This window comes from Triticum aestivum, chromosome 1A, assembly GCF_018294505.1.
Source record: "Triticum aestivum cultivar Chinese Spring chromosome 1A, IWGSC CS RefSeq v2.1, whole genome shotgun sequence".
Taxonomy (NCBI): Eukaryota; Viridiplantae; Streptophyta; class Magnoliopsida; order Poales; family Poaceae; genus Triticum; species Triticum aestivum.
The window spans coordinates 16,038,866-16,057,150 of NC_057794.1; the positions used below are offsets into that span (position 1 = coordinate 16,038,866).

At 49.0% G+C, this 18,285-nt stretch overlaps 2 protein-coding genes and 1 long non-coding RNA gene across 4 annotated transcripts; all 3 read left to right on the forward strand.

Annotated features, from left to right (window-relative positions):
• The first annotated feature begins 779 nt into the window (after positions 1-779).
• LOC123186878 (receptor-like cytoplasmic kinase 176) lies at positions 780-4,462 on the forward strand. 2 transcript variants are annotated; one of them, XM_044598566.1, is made up of 6 exons: positions 788-1,334; positions 2,343-2,659; positions 2,749-2,884; positions 2,960-3,102; positions 3,196-3,319; positions 3,612-4,462. In XM_044598566.1, exons 1-6 carry the CDS (start codon positions 1,277-1,279, stop codon positions 4,043-4,045), a joined length of 1,212 nt encoding a protein of 403 aa, XP_044454501.1. In that variant the 5' UTR covers positions 788-1,276; the 3' UTR covers positions 4,046-4,462. The 2 variants fall into 2 exon arrangements, with proteins under 2 accessions (XP_044454494.1, XP_044454501.1); XM_044598559.1 differs by having other exon boundaries at positions 780-1,334; positions 2,749-3,102.
• Positions 4,463-5,258: 796 nt separating this feature from the next.
• On the forward strand, positions 5,259-6,922 carry LOC123186889 (uncharacterized). The gene is made up of 4 exons (XR_006493731.1): positions 5,259-5,453; positions 5,541-5,614; positions 5,713-5,798; positions 6,063-6,922. It is a non-coding gene; the product is annotated as an uncharacterized lncRNA (long non-coding RNA).
• Positions 6,923-15,896: 8,974 nt separating this feature from the next.
• On the forward strand, positions 15,897-18,142 carry LOC123186895 (protein NRT1/ PTR FAMILY 6.2). The gene is made up of 2 exons (XM_044598587.1): positions 15,897-16,155; positions 16,254-18,142. The coding sequence occupies exons 1-2, from the start codon at positions 16,153-16,155 to the stop codon at positions 17,997-17,999; spliced, it is 1,749 nt and encodes a 582-aa protein (XP_044454522.1). The 5' UTR covers positions 15,897-16,152; the 3' UTR covers positions 18,000-18,142.
• The last annotated feature ends 143 nt before the right edge of the window (positions 18,143-18,285 follow it).

Here is an 18,285-nt window from a genome sequence, read left to right on the forward strand (position 1 = left end):
CCACTCTCGATGCTGGACCATCAAATGTATAATCGGAGTAGAAAACATACTGGCGCACGAGCAGTTAGCTATGATTTCATTAACATTCGTTTCACAGTATCTCTGATTCAAAATAACTGTCGCATTTTTGAACTAAAGTTCTGCCACAGTTCAAAATTTCGACTCTTATTATGGATTGAAAGGAGTACCATACATATTCCGGCGATAAGTTTGTTTTTTCCCCATTGATGATGATAAGCTTGATTGGCTGGCACCTGTCCATCTGGACTCGACACAGCCAGGTCAATTGGTGCTATCATGCCTAGAGAGTGGTTCTCAAAACTTATCGCCATGTTTTTTTTGAGTACTACTCCGTCTGTTCCTAAATATTTGTTTTTTAGAGGTTTTAAATGATGACTACATACAGAGCGAAATGAGTGAATCTATACTTCAAAATATGTCTATATACATCCGTATGTGGTGACCATTTGAAATCTCTAAATACGGAGGGAGGGAGTAGTATACAAGAAAACATAGCGGCATTCTCAAAAAACAATAATAATACGGGCACATGAGCGATGAGGCACATCGTACATTTTGGCATTGTTTAAGCACTTGTAGATAATACCATGGCGGTAAGTTTTGCGTTGGTTTGATCTTTTGCCCCGCGGATAAGCTCGGCTGGCCCGCTTGCCCTCGTGTCGACGCCCGCGAGCAGAGGCGACCGGCGAGGCGAGGCCAACCCCAACCCCAACCCCAACCACCACCCCGCCCGCGCCGCCCCTCCCTTTCCCTCGCCTTTTCGGCCCCATCAATGGCTCCCTCCACCTCCTTCTAGAAGCCGCCTGCCCCACCACCCGTGCTAGCGGTAGTGTATCGGGTTCCCCTTCCTTCCTTCCTCCCTCCCTCTCCCTGCCCGCACTGTCCCATCGCCCGCCCGCCCGCTCGCTTTCTGCCTTTCCCCCGCTCGCTGGGTGGCGGTGGTGGTGGAGGAACTTGGCGCACGGGGAAAAGGAGGGGCGGAGGGGGACGCACGCAAAGGAAGATATACTTTCCACCGCCAGACTCCTCCTGGCTGGAGGAGTTCCGATTCCTCCCCTCTCTTTCTCTCTCTTCTTTCTCTCTCTCTTTCTTGCTCTGGAAGCAGGGGAGGAAAGGGGTTCTGATTTGGGCGCGCCGTGGTTCGGTCCGGCTGATTTGGGAGGTCTGCTCGCTTGATTCGGGTTCGCTGATTGACGGGCCGGTTCATCTCCGGCGGCTCCATTCGAGGGCCGGTCCGGCGAGCGAGCCAGTCGCCATGGGGAACTGCTGGGGCGCCAAGATCAGCTCCGACAGCTCCTCCTCCTCCCCTTCAGGTGCGTTCCTGCGTCTTCCTCCCTCCCTCCGCCTCCTCATGCTATTTCACAAATCTTTTTACCACTACTACAGTATATACTAGCAGTACGACTAGTTCATAACTAATCTGTGCCCATAGGGTCCAATAAACAAATCCCGAATGAAAAACAAGTGCTCAACAAACCATTTCTCTGTCTCTCTAATCTGGTGGTTTGGTTTGTGCCGACTTCGTGCTCTGCATCTCTTCTCTCCTCCCCGAAACCAGCCTTCGGTCATGCTGATTCCATTTCGGTCCAATCCAACTGCTTCAACATTGGGTAAACAGCAGGTTCAGTTAACTACTGTAGTAACTTAATCCGGTTCCTCCCAAATATCAAGTAGAATACCACCCAATAAATCACTCGTCTGTGTTAACTCTCTACGAGTACTACTTTGCATCTCTTCACTTTTTTCCGGAACTAAAACTAGAACTGGGTGATGCTGATTTCGTTCCGTTTAATCTGCTTCAGATTGTTGAGCCACTAAATTCAGTGCAGCACAAACTTAATTTGTCTCCTATAGGAAAATTCAGTCCATCCTTTGGAAAAATCTGTCGCGAGCTTGGACTCTTCCTCTTGGGCTGCTTCATGTGTAAGGAATCATGCCTTTCCGTTCTGGGCCTAGGGGAGAGGAAGCTTCGGATGTACATGCTTCTGTTAACTTTATCTGACTTTTCCTCTGATTTTTCTGAGTGCCCAGTTCAAATCAGACTGAGAGGAAAGCTCAAATTTTGATGCTACTTTTGGCTAAATCCACGTGCTTCCCTTCAAAGTTATTGACTGTCCTGTTTTGGATGTTCAGTCTTCTTTTCTAAGCGAAACTAGAGAGCGAAATGCATATTTAGTCCGACCTAACTTATCCATGATGAACCTATTTTCTGTTCAATGTTAGGCAGATAGGATGAATGATAAGGGACATCAACTTATTTGTGCTAAAATGTGATTGAATAATCTTTGGCTAAGTCTGAACCATCATCCTATAATGACCAGGGACAAATTCCAAGTATGCTAGTAGGAATGGGGCGGCCTTGAGCAGCTCCAGCAGCTATGCCTCCGCGGCGTCAGTGCCACGGAGCGAGGGTGAGATTCTGGAGTCAGCGAATGTCAAGGCCTTCTCTTTCAATGAGCTGAGGACCGCCACGAGAAACTTCCGGCCAGACAGTGTGCTAGGCGAGGGAGGGTTCGGGTCAGTCTTCAAGGGGTGGATCGATGAGAAGACCCTCACCCCAACCAAGCCTGGCACCGGGATGGTCATTGCTGTGAAGAAGCTTAATCAGGAAAGCTATCAGGGCCATAGGGAATGGCTGGTTAGTGACAATTTTGCCTGCTGGAGATGGGATTTCTTGTTCATTTCAGTTTTGCATTGTGTCTGACATGCTCTTCCTTTGGGACGCAGGCTGAAGTGAATTACCTTGGACAACTATCGCACCCGAATCTTGTAAAGCTCGTTGGGTACTGTGTTGAAGACGAACAGCGGCTTCTCGTCTACGAGTTCATGCCTCGTGGGAGTTTGGAGAATCATCTCTTTAGGAGTAAGTGCCTGGCCTTTTACTTTCCCTATTCGCTGGGTGTTATTCTACAGTTTTCTAAAGTGTCTGAACATTCAGGGAGTACACATTTCCAGCCGCTCTCCTGGAACCTTCGGATGAAAATTGCCCATGGAGCAGCTAAGGGGCTCGCGTTTCTCCACAGTGACAAGGCCAAAGTCATCTACCGTGATTTCAAAACCTCAAATATCCTCCTAGATGCGGTATATATATCCACAGCCTTGAAGGATCTTTTACTTTGTGTCCGAAAAATATCTCTATCAGTCGATCTGACAGTCACGCAATTTCTTCTTCAGAACTACGACGCAAAGCTCTCAGATTTTGGCCTGGCGAAGGACGGACCGACCGGTGACAAGAGCCATGTGTCCACAAGGGTGATGGGGACATATGGGTATGCTGCACCAGAATACCTTGCAACAGGTAGCTTGGTCATTCCACTTTCAGAATCCTCAGCTGCACAGATATCTTGCTGAAAATCTAACCACACGTGCCTGAATCGTGATTGCGTTGTCACTCTGGTTGCGTCATCAATCAAGATGCCAAACTTAACTAATTTTTCGGTTACAACCTTTCAATCCTCATGTGCCCAAATATGTTGCTGAAAATCTAAACACATCTACCTGAAACGTGCTTGCATCGTCACTCCGGTTGCGTCATCAACCATCATGCCGAACTTAAACTAATTTTCCTGCTACAACATTTCCATGATCAGGCCACCTGACCACGAAGAGCGACGTGTACAGCTTCGGCGTGGTCCTCCTGGAGATGCTGTCGGGGCGGCGCGCGGTGGACAAGAACCGGCCGACCGGCGAGCACAACCTGGTGGAGTGGGCGCGGCCGTACCTGACGAGCAAGCGGCGCATCTTCCGCGTGCTGGACCCCCGTCTGGGCGGGCAGTACTCCCTCGCCAAGGCCCAGAAGGCGGCGTCGCTGGCGCTGCAGTGCCTCTCGGTGGACTCGAGGAACAGGCCGAGCATGGAGCAGGTCGTCGTGGCGTTGGAGCAGCTCCACGACGCCAAGGAGGGAGGTAACAGCCCTCGCCCGCAGCTGCAGAGGAAGCCGAGCAGCAACCGGAGCCTGACCGGCTCGAGACCATCGTCGACCAAGGGGAACAACAACAGGCCCGCTTCGTCGAGACCGGTTTGACCGGTCGAGTGGGATCACATAGCATAATCTACTAGAGAGATGCGTTGAGGTGTAATGTATGTATGGTATAATAGGGTTTTAGAGTGGTGATCTGCGAAGAGGCAGCGGATTTGTGAATGTTTTGTGCCTGTGTTGTAGGGTTGTACCTTTGCAGCTTCTAGTGTTGGTATGTACAGCTTGTATCTATCCGGTTGTAGCTTCTAGTGTCTGTATGTAGTTATTTTTGTCAATGCCTGGTTGCTTTGGTTCTGACTCATGACGCCCAGAGGCTTTGTTTACATCATCTGATTTAGATGCATGCACCCTGTTAAACCAAACCCTTAGAATATGAAGATGAACAGTGTATATTACTATGTAAGAACATATTTGACACTTCATTTATCAAATGTGAATGAACAATCACAGGGATGTTGACCATTTTGTTGATATCATAATCATATAGAGCTAGTGTAGTAGTAGTATATTTTCCAGAGAATGTTGGGGAAATCAACTTCTGTAATTTTAAACAGTTGGCCACATTGATCTTTTTTCCCATTTACTTGGTGGGTTCAGCCAAATTATCTTTGTTTTTTTAGGGGTTACAGCCAAATTATCTGGGCAAGAGTATGGCGGCGGCCCAAGGCAGAGCACGCAGCCCAGCCGCCAAAACAGAGCTCGCCCGTGCTCCCCTCCGGCCCAAGTGCCGCTCCTCCTCCTCCTCGGTCGACGCCGGCGCCGGTGGATGGCTCCGCCGCGCCAAATCGAGCCCCTCACGCCGCGAGCCGCTCCTCCTCCTCAGCCTGCAATCCCCGCCGAGCTCCGATCCCCGCCGCCGTCAGGCTCCTCCGATCCGCGGGCGATCGCCAAGATCAGCCCCGGCTCCTCCCGTTCCTTTAGGTGCGCGTTTTTATTCTTCAGTAAAATAGTACGTACTATACTTTGATAGATAGATTTCAGACTGCTGTACTTCATTAACTGACTAGCAAAGCTGATAGATAGATCTCATCTTCTCTGTTCCTGTTGGAGGGTAAAATTTGACATGTGCTCTTCACGGAGGTAATCAGCTAAATAGTATTCTGGCGTCCGATCGACCAGGTTAATACTCACCATAACAACGAATGTTTTGATGATGAACTATACTAGTTGCAAAACCATATGAAAACATCCTTCTGGACAATGTTAGCCCCCGTCATGATTTATATTACTATTATTGCAGGCACTAATGCAATGGAGAGATTCTCAATTGTGTTTCCTCATGATATAGTTACTGAGAGTAAACACCATCTGTCAGCTTCATGGATTCTTTTCCAAGATTTTACTTTGTCTTTCTTCTTGATTTTCCAGTCGTGCAAAATACAATTGAGAGAAAAATTTAAAAAGCACACAAGTGGGCCATGGTGCTTCTCCGGTAGGTACAACACAGATTTTGGTACGCTCATCTGTTTCATACCAAGAAAGCCTTTTTAACACAATGGCATTGGTATCGATGTTAATGCCCAAGTTACTATTCTGACAGGAATTTATCCGAGAACGAGGTGGCCGATTGAGCATGCCGATGCTCTACAGATATGCTCAGTAATTTCCCATTAGGTACGTACTTGTTGTTAGATACAGTGTTCTCTGAGTCTGTATGTGTAGTGGGCACGCCAGTATCACATTAATTTTGGTGATGGTATTCATATTATTAGGTGGGCAGAGATTACTCCAAAGAGGAGACGTCCTTTGTCTTGCAAATATGGAAATACCAGTGCTCAGTTATCCAGAAATTCCAATGGTATGTTCAAGCTTGGTGTAATTACTTTGTTCCTCGTTCTTGATTTGTTACAATCCTACAAGGTATCACTCAAAGAACTTTATTAGAATTGTAACAGCTGATTTTGCTTCTACAATTTTGTTTTATGCACCACCTGTACATTGCATCCCCAGTCGGGCATTTATATGCCTTGAATGGAACAATGAAATATCGATGATGGTATTCATATTATAAGGTGTACGGAGAGTATCATGTTAATCTTGATGATGGTATTCATATTATTAGGTTAAACGGAGAGTACTCTGAAGACCAGGCTTTGCTTTGTTTTGCAAGGATGGAAATGCCGATGTTCAGTCATTCAGAAAAATATATATTCCAGTGGTATGTTCAAGCTTAGTGTAATTACTGTCTTCTTCGTTCTTGGTTTGTTACAATCGTATAAAATAGCACTCGAACAACTTAATAAAAATTGACACTAGGTGCTTGGTGCCAGAGACCTTGCACAAACGCCTGCATGCCATATCATCTGATTAGAGACGCTACAGAATAATAAGTCGAGGAACATGTGATTAGATAAGAGATAGAAGAAAATAATAGAATAGTCAAACAATCCAAATCAGAATAGGAGAAGCATTGGGCATACATTGTATATCTCACTCTCACCCACAACCTACTCACATATGCCCCACCAGCAACTTCAGGGTGTTATAATTTCCCCCTTGAAATTACCAAATACTTCTATCATTCTAATTTTCTCTAATAATTTAAACTTCTACCCTTAAGACAGATGGGCGCGGCAACGCACACATTTCTGTTCTAGTGGACATCGTATGAGGCGTCCAAACCAGGGGATGAGTCAGACCTCTTCTCTCCAGGGACCTTTCGACGGCCTTTGTCTTCTCCAGAGCGGCTGTGGCTTTTCCCTTGAGGGAAGGAATTTTCGGCTGTTGAGCACAAAGAAGGGAGCCCGGGCACAAGATCTCAGCCGTTCTCGCCTCAGAGGAGGGGTCCACGTTCCCTGTCATCGGCTCCTCGGAGGGCACACTAATAGAGTACTGAGGGCCCCTTGTCCTGGAGGTGCTCACGTACATGGTTGACTAGCAAGCCTCCCAACTGCCAGGAAATGGAAAGCTGAGATGCAAAGGAAGTAAGGAACATAAAACAAGCAAACCAATGGGAGGAAAGAGTTAGCGCACGTGGAAGACAAAAAGCTGGCACAAGCCAGGAAGGCGCGTGCCATCATAGGCGGCTCACAGTTGCTGGTCTGGCGCACCTTTGACATGATTCGCAAGGCTGTGAGCCCTGCCTAGCACCTCCTTGCCGAGGCACCATGGGATGTCACCCAAGGTGGTCAGCGCCCACATGGGTTGACATCTCAAGTGCGCGGGCTAGATCCGACTCCTGATGAACTCATCCATGATCCCCCTTCCCAAGCGCCCTTTGCTCACCAAGGCCGAGATGAGAGGCTCTAGAGCCCGGGCCGCTTTTAGGTCCACCTGAGAAAGGATCTCCTCCTAGGTTGATGGCTCCCTAGTGCTGAACGCCATCACGCCATCAGGGCCTGCATTGGCGCAGTAGAACTGTAGGTTGTGCCAACCCATGTTTGAGGAAGGGGCGATGATCTACGGCGCCCCCTTGATGCTCCTCCTGGTGAAGCAAGGGCATCTGACTTGAGAGAGCTCTTCCTTGGAGAAGTAAAGCTTAGTGAAAAATAGAGCTTCCCATAAAAGCAAAGTCGGGCTTGACCCCCAAGAAGCCTTCATAGAGCACGATGAACTCGATCACCTGAAGGACCCTGTGGGGATTCAGGTTGTGGATCTCCAGCTCATAATACTGGAGCAACCCACGAAGGAAGGGGTGGACCGTGAGAGAGAATCCCCTCTTGAAAAGGGGGCTAAAGATCATCACCCACGCCCTCTAAAAGTTGTGGGGTACTCTCCTTCTCGGGTTAGCGCCACTGAAGATCATGGGGGAAGACAGCCAAACCTTGCAACCTCTCCATCTCGTTGAGGGAGAAGGAGGAGCGTCTCCAAATGACGGGCTTCCTCGCCCCTCTTTCCTCGCTGGAGGTCACCTATGGAGCCCTCGCCGTTTCAGAGGACTCTTCCCCATCCACGACGTCCTCCTCCGCAACTTCTTCTCCTCCCCGGCGTCGGCAAGTTCAACGCTGGGAATCGGCCCACATGCCGCATCTAATGTCGCCTGTGCCTAGCTTAGAATGCAGAATGATTGTGTCCGGCTGCCCCCTCAATTCGGCTGGTGGCGAGGCCGATGTGGGGATAACCATTACTGATGGAACTCCCAGTGTGAGGCTCGGGGACAAAGGGGAAGATGGCTCCATGAGAGCTCGAGGTGAGCCGTGGAAATGCATGGCGGTGGCGCTTGAGTGCGGAGGACGCGGCGAAGGAGATGCAAACTCCTATGGGGGAAGTTGGGGAAGAGATGTGACGGACCCTACTGCTTCTTCCCGAACCCCCTTAAATAAAGCAGGGGGAGGTCGAAAGAGTTCCATACCCGAGGCGTCGTCAGGCGTCATGATGCGACCATTCAAAGCTTCGATGTGACAAGACGTGTCAGTGACCCTCGGTCCTGCTGATGCCATCAATACCCTTTCTCTCCTTGCGGAACTGAACCGAACCCACTAATAGCACGAGGTGTCCTGAGAACCTCCCAAAAGACCGTGCGTCATGGGGGGGGGGGGGGGGGGGCTCTGCTTTGATCATGGCAACGGAGGTCGGGGAGTTAGGATGCTACCATTGGACAGAGCACCATAGAAGGATCAGGCAGACAACAAGTCTCACGTCATCCCGCCCGAGGATGCGGAGGTGCTAATGAGGGAATTGAAGATCAAGGCGCCCTTGAAGGATGTGTAACTATATTACTGGGATTGTGGTGCAGCTGCCATATGTGAGCGGTGGGTGGAAAATAATGTTGAACTTGTTCATGACGGTGATACTAGCAACACTAAGGGCGCGTTCGGCAGTCCACCAGCTCCTTCAAATTCTAGAATCTGCGGAGCAGCTGTTTGCTGAATCCAAGGATTTTAACTACCGCTCTGGGAGCGGAGCCATGGAGTCGAGGGAAACCGAACGCGGCCTAAGGCTAGTACCATAAGGTTCTAAAGCTACTATAGTATGATTGAACTCTAGTTTGGTCTGGACTTGCTCTATATATATGTTCTTAGCAGAATTGAACTCTAGTTTGGTCTGGACTTGTAAGACTATGAAATCTAGTCATCTGTTCGTAATTAGTGTGTAATCCATAATGCTTTACACACGATGCTCCACAACCAAATGTATGTGATGTTTCCTTTCATCGCACACAATTACTTTAACACAATCATGTGCCTAGTAGAGTATATAATAATCCCAACACAATTGTATGCGCTATCACGAGTTATCGCACACGATTTGGATGGAGCCAACCATGAGCGGCACTTCACACGTGGTGCCCCTGTTTTGTAACAAGTGCGCTGTTTCCCCATCATCGCACACAATTCATTGATTTTGATCGTGTGCCATGTAGCCCGCACTATTGTGGTGATGTAATCGTTTGCGCTATCATGAGTTATCACACATAGGACGGACAACCTAACTCTGTGCCCGTTATCACACATGACTCTTTTCAAAATCATGCCCGATGGATCAGCCATCGCACACATTTGACTCTCAGGCACCTAATTTGATTTTTGTAACGTGTGTGATACGTGTGATAACCTGCATCACGACGCTAAGGTGTGCGATAGGTGGAGGCGTGGAGCTTAATAGTACCATTTTGCATCAGTGTTTAGAACGTAATCACAAACCAAACTGCCCGTGATTCTGGATAGATCGTTACCATTAAGTTATAGATCCAATCATTGAAATATAATGATGCGTATCAACGTGATGCCTCGAAAGGAACACCGTATTATGCTTCTAGTATATGATAGATAGATAGAATATTCCTCAGGATGATCAAGTGCAACACATTTACTTCCACTCATACTGGATCACCAGCAATATGTATGATATTTAAGTCCGAAAACAGTGTAAGCTCCCTCTCGTGCTGCTCCCGCGGGCGGCCCGGGAGTAACCCCAGTTGCCGCCGCCAACACACACCCACTGTTCCTCCTTCCCTCGCCGCCGTCGGCGGGAGCCGCCGGGCAAAGCCCACGCAGCTCGGCGTCGGCGGGGGGTGTTCCCTCCTTTTGGGGCTGGGCAGTGCGGGCTGCTCGCCTTGGTGGGAGTTCGACCCGATGTGTGGAGTTCGGGAGCTCAGGGAGGTGCGGCATGCTGGCGAGGCGGCTCAGCGGTGGCGTTGCTGCGCTGGTCGCAGCGCAGGCGTGCGAGGTCTCGAGCCCACACGGATCTGGCATCTCGAGGGCGCGCGTTGAGGTGAGGCGACCGTGTCTGGAGGAGTGGCATGGCTGCACTGGGAGGGTCGTGCTCGTGCGTCGGGGATCCGAATCTGGCGCCTTGATGTCGCGCCCTGGCTCGGGTGGCCCGGATCTGGTGTGTAGGGGTGGATGCTGTGGTGCTGCTGGCCAGGCGCTAGGGAGCGCTGCCTCGGGTTTGGGCGGTTGGCGCCGCCGTGGGCGCGTGGGTCAGATCTGGGCCCACGCGAGTTGGGAGCTGGCGCTTGCAAGGGTGCCGTCAGTCGGCGTTGCTGCCGGCCACTAGCAACGCGGGAGAAGTTGTGGGAGATGAATGGCACCCTTGTTCAGTGTTGCATCCTCCTGTTGGTGGTTCGGTAAGCTCGACGCTGCTTCGGGTGGGAGGACGAGATGGTGTGGCTGGAGGGAGAGGAATGGCCTCGCTGCGGTTGTTGCATCCTTCGTCGGGATTTGAATGGCCGGTAGGCGTTGCATCCTTGGGGAGATGAATGGCGTTGTGCTTGGTTGCATCCTTCCGATGGGAGACGAATGGCGCCGCTAGGGGTTGCATTCTCCGTCCAGTGGGGGATACGGATGCAAGGTTGGAAGCATGGCGAGCTTGCCGGGAGGTGCGGTTGGCCGTGGAGGCAGGGATAGTGGTTCGGTGTGTAGGCTGATCGGATCCTGGGTTCGGGCTATGCAGGTGAGACTTCCAGCGAAAGTCGTACTCCGGTTGCGGCCGGAGTCATCAATGGCGGCGCTTTCAGGCGTCGCTCCCTTGTTGGAGGCATCGATGTAGCTGCTCTCACCTTGCCTTTCCTGACGTGCTCCGGGGGAAACCCTTGATCTAGTTTAGATCGGACGATGGCGACACTATTCGGCGTTGAGTTCTCTCTTGGGGACATTGTCCTGGAGGTGGATCCGGTCAGAGGGACCCGTGGCTCGTGAGGTTGTGTGTGCTGTTTGCCGAAAGACGCCGTTTGTATGATCTTTGGGTCCGGTTTCTCTCATAAACAGGACCAACCTTATTTCTTCTGACCTATGAATTTGGTAGATCTACTGCCAACATTCGAAAAAAAAGATATTTAAGTCTCTTCCCATTGACAACCCTTGATTTACCATTAACATCACCTTCGAGTCTTATGGCCCTGATGGATAAATACCAGCAGTGGTATGTGACCATAGGCATGCAGGACAAATATGTTGGTAGGTAACTAGGTATGGTCCAGTGGGGCACGGACACGTCAATGAACAGGAGCCTCAGGTACATACTTCGAATGGATCTCATGATCTATCTCGCACATGGTGTGTATGCATATGATAAGCTCGAGATTACAATTTCCATCTGAAAAGGAGGGGAACCGAGCAGCAGAGGCATGCTGGAGCACCATGCTGCTCCTGCCTTATCCCTCTACTTTCCCCCCCATCTCTAGCTACCAACACCTAATGCTCAGCTGGGTCATACATAACATAATTAAGTTTAGTGTGTGTAGATAAGAGATAACTCTTGCCCCACAAATTGGCCAACACATACATGTACACCAGCCAGACAATCACCAGCTGATGAGGAAGGAAGAAGAGTAGCAGCTGCTGGGCCCGGTGGAATAATCAGATAGAATCAATCATATGCATACAGAGATGTCAACTACAAGCATATGCATGTCAAATATGTGCAAATATATCTCTTTTCTTTTGTTCAGATCCAATGAGCCTCTACCACCATAGCTTTTGGTGATTTGCCCTCATAATGATCTGATATGATCTGATCCTGACAAGGAGGTGCCATCTATCCACATGCACTTACCTTTTCTCCCCACTCTTCGAGTAGGAGAAGTCTCCCAGAGCAAGTTCACTGCATGCTCATCAGGCAGTTGTGACTAGTCATTTGGAGTTGTCAACTAAAGGTGCCATTGATCTGATAAAAGCTCAAATTAGCTGTCCCTTTGTTTGGCGGGGAAAAGCTCAAAGTTGCTGTGAAGGAGACTGAAAGAATATACCACATGGTAGTTCGTCTGCCAATAATGCAATCAGCCCAAGCGATGGCTCACAATATGACTTTACCGAGGTAATTGGGACCAGCTGGCACGAGCTTGCTTTCTTTAGATCACTAATGCTTCCCTTTACTAGCCGAATGGAGCACCAGAAACTGAACTTTCCAATCTCCTGTTCTGATTCTGCTCATGCCGTTGCCATGTTCCTTTACTAGCTAGCCTCATCCTGTATGGCAGACAAGTGGTGAGATGAGATAGGTCAACTGGGTTCCAAGCTCCCGGCCGGAGCGCTGACTACTGAGAGGGAAAAGGACTTAACCAGATCAATTGATATATGCCCCCACCCGCTACCATACGCATGCATCTTCATTGCCTAACTAATACACGTGTCCATGATCACAGCCTATGGTTTCAACAGTTATATTCCTGGCTCCCATATATCTTATCTGAGCTTCTGCATTTAAATGAATTATAAGTCAGGTCCAAATCATATAATAGGCCCATCATATTGTTTTTGGAAACAGGAAGGTATGCAAATATAGATCGGATCAGTGCAACTGTTCATGGGTCTTCACATGCTTTGCAACCTATATACATATAGATAGTAGGCAGGCAGGCAGGTAGTTACCGACAAGTACATAACGGCCACCAAGTGGCGCCTACTTCCACTAATTTGTGCATCCGCAATATTGTGCGATAAACACGTCCTTGATGGCAACTTTTTAATGTTAGGCATTACTGTTTATATCAAAGAAACAAATCATATACTAGTAGGTTTCGAAAAAAAGCTAATGCATATGTGCATATATTATTACCAATATATGATTTCAGAGAAACGGGCATGACTGTGTGTGCTAATAATTGTATGATCTAGAGAATTTTGTCAACAATTTAACATTTTTAGTGAACTGCTTGACACTGAAAAGTTAATGGAGATTCTCCACCATATTTCCCACGTGGGGCTCACCAGGAGTATTGAACTCCCATTACGTTTATTTGTCAGCATTTCTTTATCGAGTTAGCCTTTTGGTCAAGCCTATGAGGCTATATATATATTACTATTTATGAATCTATGATACTATGTCAGTGATGAATGGTTAGGATTTAGTGTCTGTATTGAAGGGCTTGAATTTGTCAACTTGTCAGCATCAGAAGGGAAAGATTCCCTAGCTACTTTTTTCATTGAGTTTTGACAAGAAAAGATACCGGCCGATCGATCCTTTTCGCATGAATAGAAAAGTTGAAATAGTTCTGCCCATATGTACATGTATTTACATGGGCCTGTACTATATAGACAGGAAAATAGAGGACCAGGTGTAAGGAGGAAAAGAAGGGTTAGGCTTGTGCAAAAGGTGGGGGTGCAAACTAGAGGAGGAGATGCAAAGGGAGGCTACTTTTCTCATTCATGATGGGGGATCTCTCTCCCTGCAAAAGAACCGATTGGTCGATATATGGCTAGAGGAAGAAGACGATCATTGATCTGAAGGGAGAGTATCATTAACTCATCGATCCATATACAACTAAAAGATGTACATATTTGCATGAGATAGGGAAATGCAAATTTTACCTCATATTGCATGTGGCTCTTATGAGTTTTCAGAAAAATCTGAAATAAATCATGGACATATATAGGTTATGTTGTATTGTGCACCTGTAAATTTCACCAAAAAAATGACTATATGTGACCTTCGCGAGAATGAAAATACATAAGTGAACAGTACTATATGCTATTCACACACCATTTGTTCTTTGCCACAAATGTTGATATATATTGATGTAATTTTGTTGTGCACAAGATACAATATAACCGATGATTTTCTTCCACCTCTTTTGAAAACTTATAAATATTGCATGAAACATGGCATGCAAGCACAATTATATGTGATATATTTCCTCAATCCTCATTCATCTCATCGTTAATTCATGCTAGTTCATTAATTATTCTATAGTTTAAAAAGAACATGATACCCAAAACGTGAATGAAAATGAGTCCTTACAAAAATAGAAAACAGATGGAGCTTTCAATCAAACTTGAGATAATTGCACTCGCAGTACAACAACTTGAACCAGACATTCACTTTAGTCCACCCTTTAGAAAAAAAAACTGGATTTTTCTGGTCCACGAACTTGCATGGTCTACCAATTAACAAAGGACATGCTTGACTGTGCACACCATCATAATGCAAATTAAGAGTATGTACATCGTCGTGTCTCCTCATAGAAGGTAGGTCAAGCTCCATGAGGCGCCTGAACCTATTCAAAAAAACATTGTTGTGTCACTTTTTTAGGTGTATGGCAACCTTGGCTATAAGGCTGCCGTGCACACCCCTTTTGCCTACATTTCACTAACCACACTACTAAGAAATACCCTAGTCGAAAGTTGTTTCCCTAACAACAGTCAGCATAAAGAGCAGTTCTACGCTTTATCAACTGTTAGCCAAGCTTGGAAATAATTTGCTTGGACTACCCCAAGTTGAGCAACCTGGCTAAACAATGCATAACCAACATGAAACGCATGGGAGAGAACGGGTCTGTGGCCCTATCTAAGCCCTCGCTTGTGGTTGATGCAGTCAGAGAGATATATGTTTACCATAATTCTTGTGCTTGCAGTGGTAACAAGGCAACAATCCAACCATTCCGATGGCTACCAAAACCCTGAGCGGCGAGCAGCTAAAATACGAATTAGAACAATGAATCAAAGGTACAGGAGATGTCTTGCTTAAACAGGTGCCCATGAAGTTTCTTTCACTACAGGAATTGTTGGATCTTAGAACCAACGGATGAGGTTAGGTGCTACGGGAGCGCCAAAATATTCTAAAAAAACACCCTTCAGGAGTCATGTAATCACAGCCAAGTCCAAGGCTCTGACCGTGACCGTTGGATCTCAGATCCAACGGCCGAGCTCGTGTTGGAGCACCTAAGCTTAGATGCTACGGGAGCACCTGATACTCACACCACAGACTTTCGAAAGTCCCGGAGGGGAAGTCAGCAGGGCTAATATCATATTTCTACATTCTTATTTATGCCTTTTATAAATGTTTTGAGGCAAACAAGCCTTACAAAGTGGCCCTTGTCTTTTATTTGTCTAAAAGATTTGGTATGTTTAAAACTATATACTTCCTCCGTCACGGTTTAGAAGGCGCGCTTGAAAATTCTCTGGGACCTAGGTGGTTATCTATTGGTTGTGAGATGAGCTAAAAAATAGTATTCACACTACGCATGCATATAGAAATTGTATATCGGAGTACTAATTAGCTATTAGAAATAAATGCAATGCGTCCTAAACCTTGTCTATTGTGGAAACGCACATAAATTTAACTGTGCCTTCTAAACTGTGACGGAGGGAGTAAGTTGATCGACAACCGAGGACATTACCAACCAATATCAGACCGAATGGACAGATATAAGCCTAAAGAATTAATTGCATGTGAAAAATCAAAAAGGTGGACAGATCAACACCATGATCCTTTGCTTTGTCCCTAGTCCTGATCTTCACACTCAGGTGGAGGTAGGTGCCTTTGCAAGTGCCCTCTCTTTCTCCTCCGTTGCTAGCTAATCTTATCTGCATTATTGTGATCGTTAGTGGGAAGGAAGGGCCCCATTGCAGATGCTGTTGAAGCTCCTAGAACATTCCTTGCGAGCTGAACTCCCTCTTCTCATCTCAGTTCACTTCCCTTAGTTTCCACGTCTCAGGGATCAGCAGTTTCTCCTCCTGCGACCATCTAGCACCTGAATATGATAATACTGAGATATACATTATTATGTGTGACCACCATTGGCTGCCACCAGGAGAGATGGAGAGAAAGCTCCAGGCTTGTAGTGCACGTCCCTCTCCAGTCTCCATCGCTTGTGATCGTGTAGTATGTACACCTCCTCCCGCCTATAAATGGGACATTGCGAGGTCGTCGATCCAGCAAGCAAGAACTAACCAGCACTAGCAGTCGTCTTCTTCTTCCACTGGTATATTCTCCTGAAGGATAGATCCATCCATCTTGTCCTTCTTCCTTCGACCTCAAGCTAGCTAGCACAAATGGTTCGTGATTGAGACCGATTGATGTACTAATCTGTGCATGTTCTTGCATTTTAAATGTGTCTCATTAACTGTGTGTTTGTACGTGTGGTGTGGTGCAGGGAGGAAAAATGGAGATTGAGAGGTCATCGTGGAGCGAGGACGGCAACCTGGTTCAGGATGCGGTCGACTACCGGGGTTGCCCGGCCAACAGGTCCAACACCGGCAGCTGGCTGGGAGCGGCATCCGTGGTCGGGATCGAGCTATGCGAGCGGCTGGCCACCATGGGCATCGCGGTGAACCTGGTGACGTACCTCACGGACACCATGCACCTGCCCAGCGCCGAGTCCGCCAACGTCGTCACCGACTTCATGGGCACCTCCTTCCTCCTCTGCTTCCTCGGCGGCTTCCTCGCCGACGCCTTCCTCGGCCGCTACCTCACCATCGCCATCTTTGCGCTCGTCCAGGCGCTTGGCACCGGACTCCTCGCTGTGTCGACGACCATACGCCATCTCCGCCCGCCACCCTGCGGGGGCGCAGCACCGTGCGAGGAGGCCACGGGTCTGCAGATGGGCGTGCTGTACGTGTGCCTCTACCTCATCGCGCTCGGCACCGGCGGGCTCAAGTCCAGCGTCTCCGGCTTCGGCACCGACCAGTTCGACGAGCGCGACGAGCGCGAGCGCGCCGCCATGGGATACTTCTTCGACCGTTTCTTCTTCTTCATCAGCCTGGGCACACTTCTCGCCGTCACCGTCCTCGTCTACATCCAGGACCATGTCGGCCGGAGCTGGGCCTACGGCCTCTGCTCTGGCGCCATGCTCGTGGCCATCGCCGTCTTCCTCTCGGGCACCAAGAGGTACCGCTACAAACGGAGCTCCGGGAGCCCGGTCGTGCACATCCTCCAGGTCCTCGTCGCCGCTGCCCGCAAGCGCGGCCTCAAGCAGCCGCTCACCGCCGCCACGCTCTATGAGGACCGCCCCGAGCACGCGAGGATCCATCACACCGACCAGTTCCGGTGCTTGGACAGCGCGGCCGTGATGGCCGGTGAGGAGGACAACGAGGTGGGGCCGGACGGGCGGCCCGCACCGAACCCGTGGAAGCTGTGCTCGGTGTCCCGCGTGGAGGAGGTGAAGATGGTGGCGAGGCTGATGCCGGTGTGGGCGACGACGATCTTGTTCTGGACCATCTATGCGCAGATGATCACCTTCTCGGTGGAGCAGGCGACCACCATGGACCGGCGCATCGGCCGCTTCGAGATCCCAGCCGCGTCGCTCACTGTCTTCTTCGTTGGCGCCATCATGCTGACCCTTGCCGTCTATGACCGCGTGTTCATCCCGCTATGCCGAAACCTCACTGGCCGGCCGGGGTTCACCAACCTGGAGAAGATCGGCATCGGCCTGGTCCTCTCCATCATCGGCATGGTCGCTGCCGCCATCTGCGAGAAGAAGCGTCTCACCGTCGCCTCCACGGCCACGAATGGGACCACTCTGCCGATCAGTGTATTCATGCTGATTCCGCAGTTCCTGCTGGTGGGCGCGGGCGAGGCCTTCATCTACACGGGGCAGCTGGACTTCTTCATCACGCGATCGCCCAAGAGCATGAAGACCATGAGCACCGGTCTCTTCCTCACCACGCTCTCCCTCGGCTTCTTCCTCAGCAGCGCCCTCGTCTCTCTCGTTAGGGGCGCCACCACATGGCTCGGTGACACCATCAATCACAGCCGCCTCAATTACTTCTACTGGCTCCTCGCCGTGCTTGGTACCCTCAACCTAGCCGCCTACCTCCTATGCGCCATGTGGGCCACGCCGGCCGCCAGCAGCAAGGCGGAGCAACCACATCCCGCGACAGCAGCCGACGAGAAATGCTAGCCGGTGCAGGTTATCGTTCATTACTGGATGTGCATATAGGTCCATCCGGTCTGGGAGTCCATGCATGCAGCTTCCATGTACGTCCGTATGTGAAGAACTTGTTTGTTTCAGTTTATCATTGAAAATAAGAAGAAAATTACTAAGAATCTTCTCCAATGTTTCTGGACCGTGGAAAGAGTGAGATATGTTTTTGTTTCCGTTTTATTATAGGGTCGCAATATCCGACGAACGGTTGGTCATTTCAGTTTAGTCGTATGGCGTGGTCTGTTTCTTCAAACACATGTCA

Coding starts and splice junctions, on each gene's coding strand:
- LOC123186878 (XM_044598559.1), top strand. CDS start 1,277: ATGGGGAACTGCTGGGGCGCCAAGATCAGCTCCGACAGCTCCTCCTCC. Junction 1,335..2,342: donor CTCCTCCTCCTCCCCTTCAG/GTGCGTTCCTGC, acceptor TATAATGACCAG/GGACAAATTCCAAGTATGCT. Junction 2,660..2,748: donor AGGGCCATAGGGAATGGCTG/GTTAGTGACAAT, acceptor TTTGGGACGCAG/GCTGAAGTGAATTACCTTGG.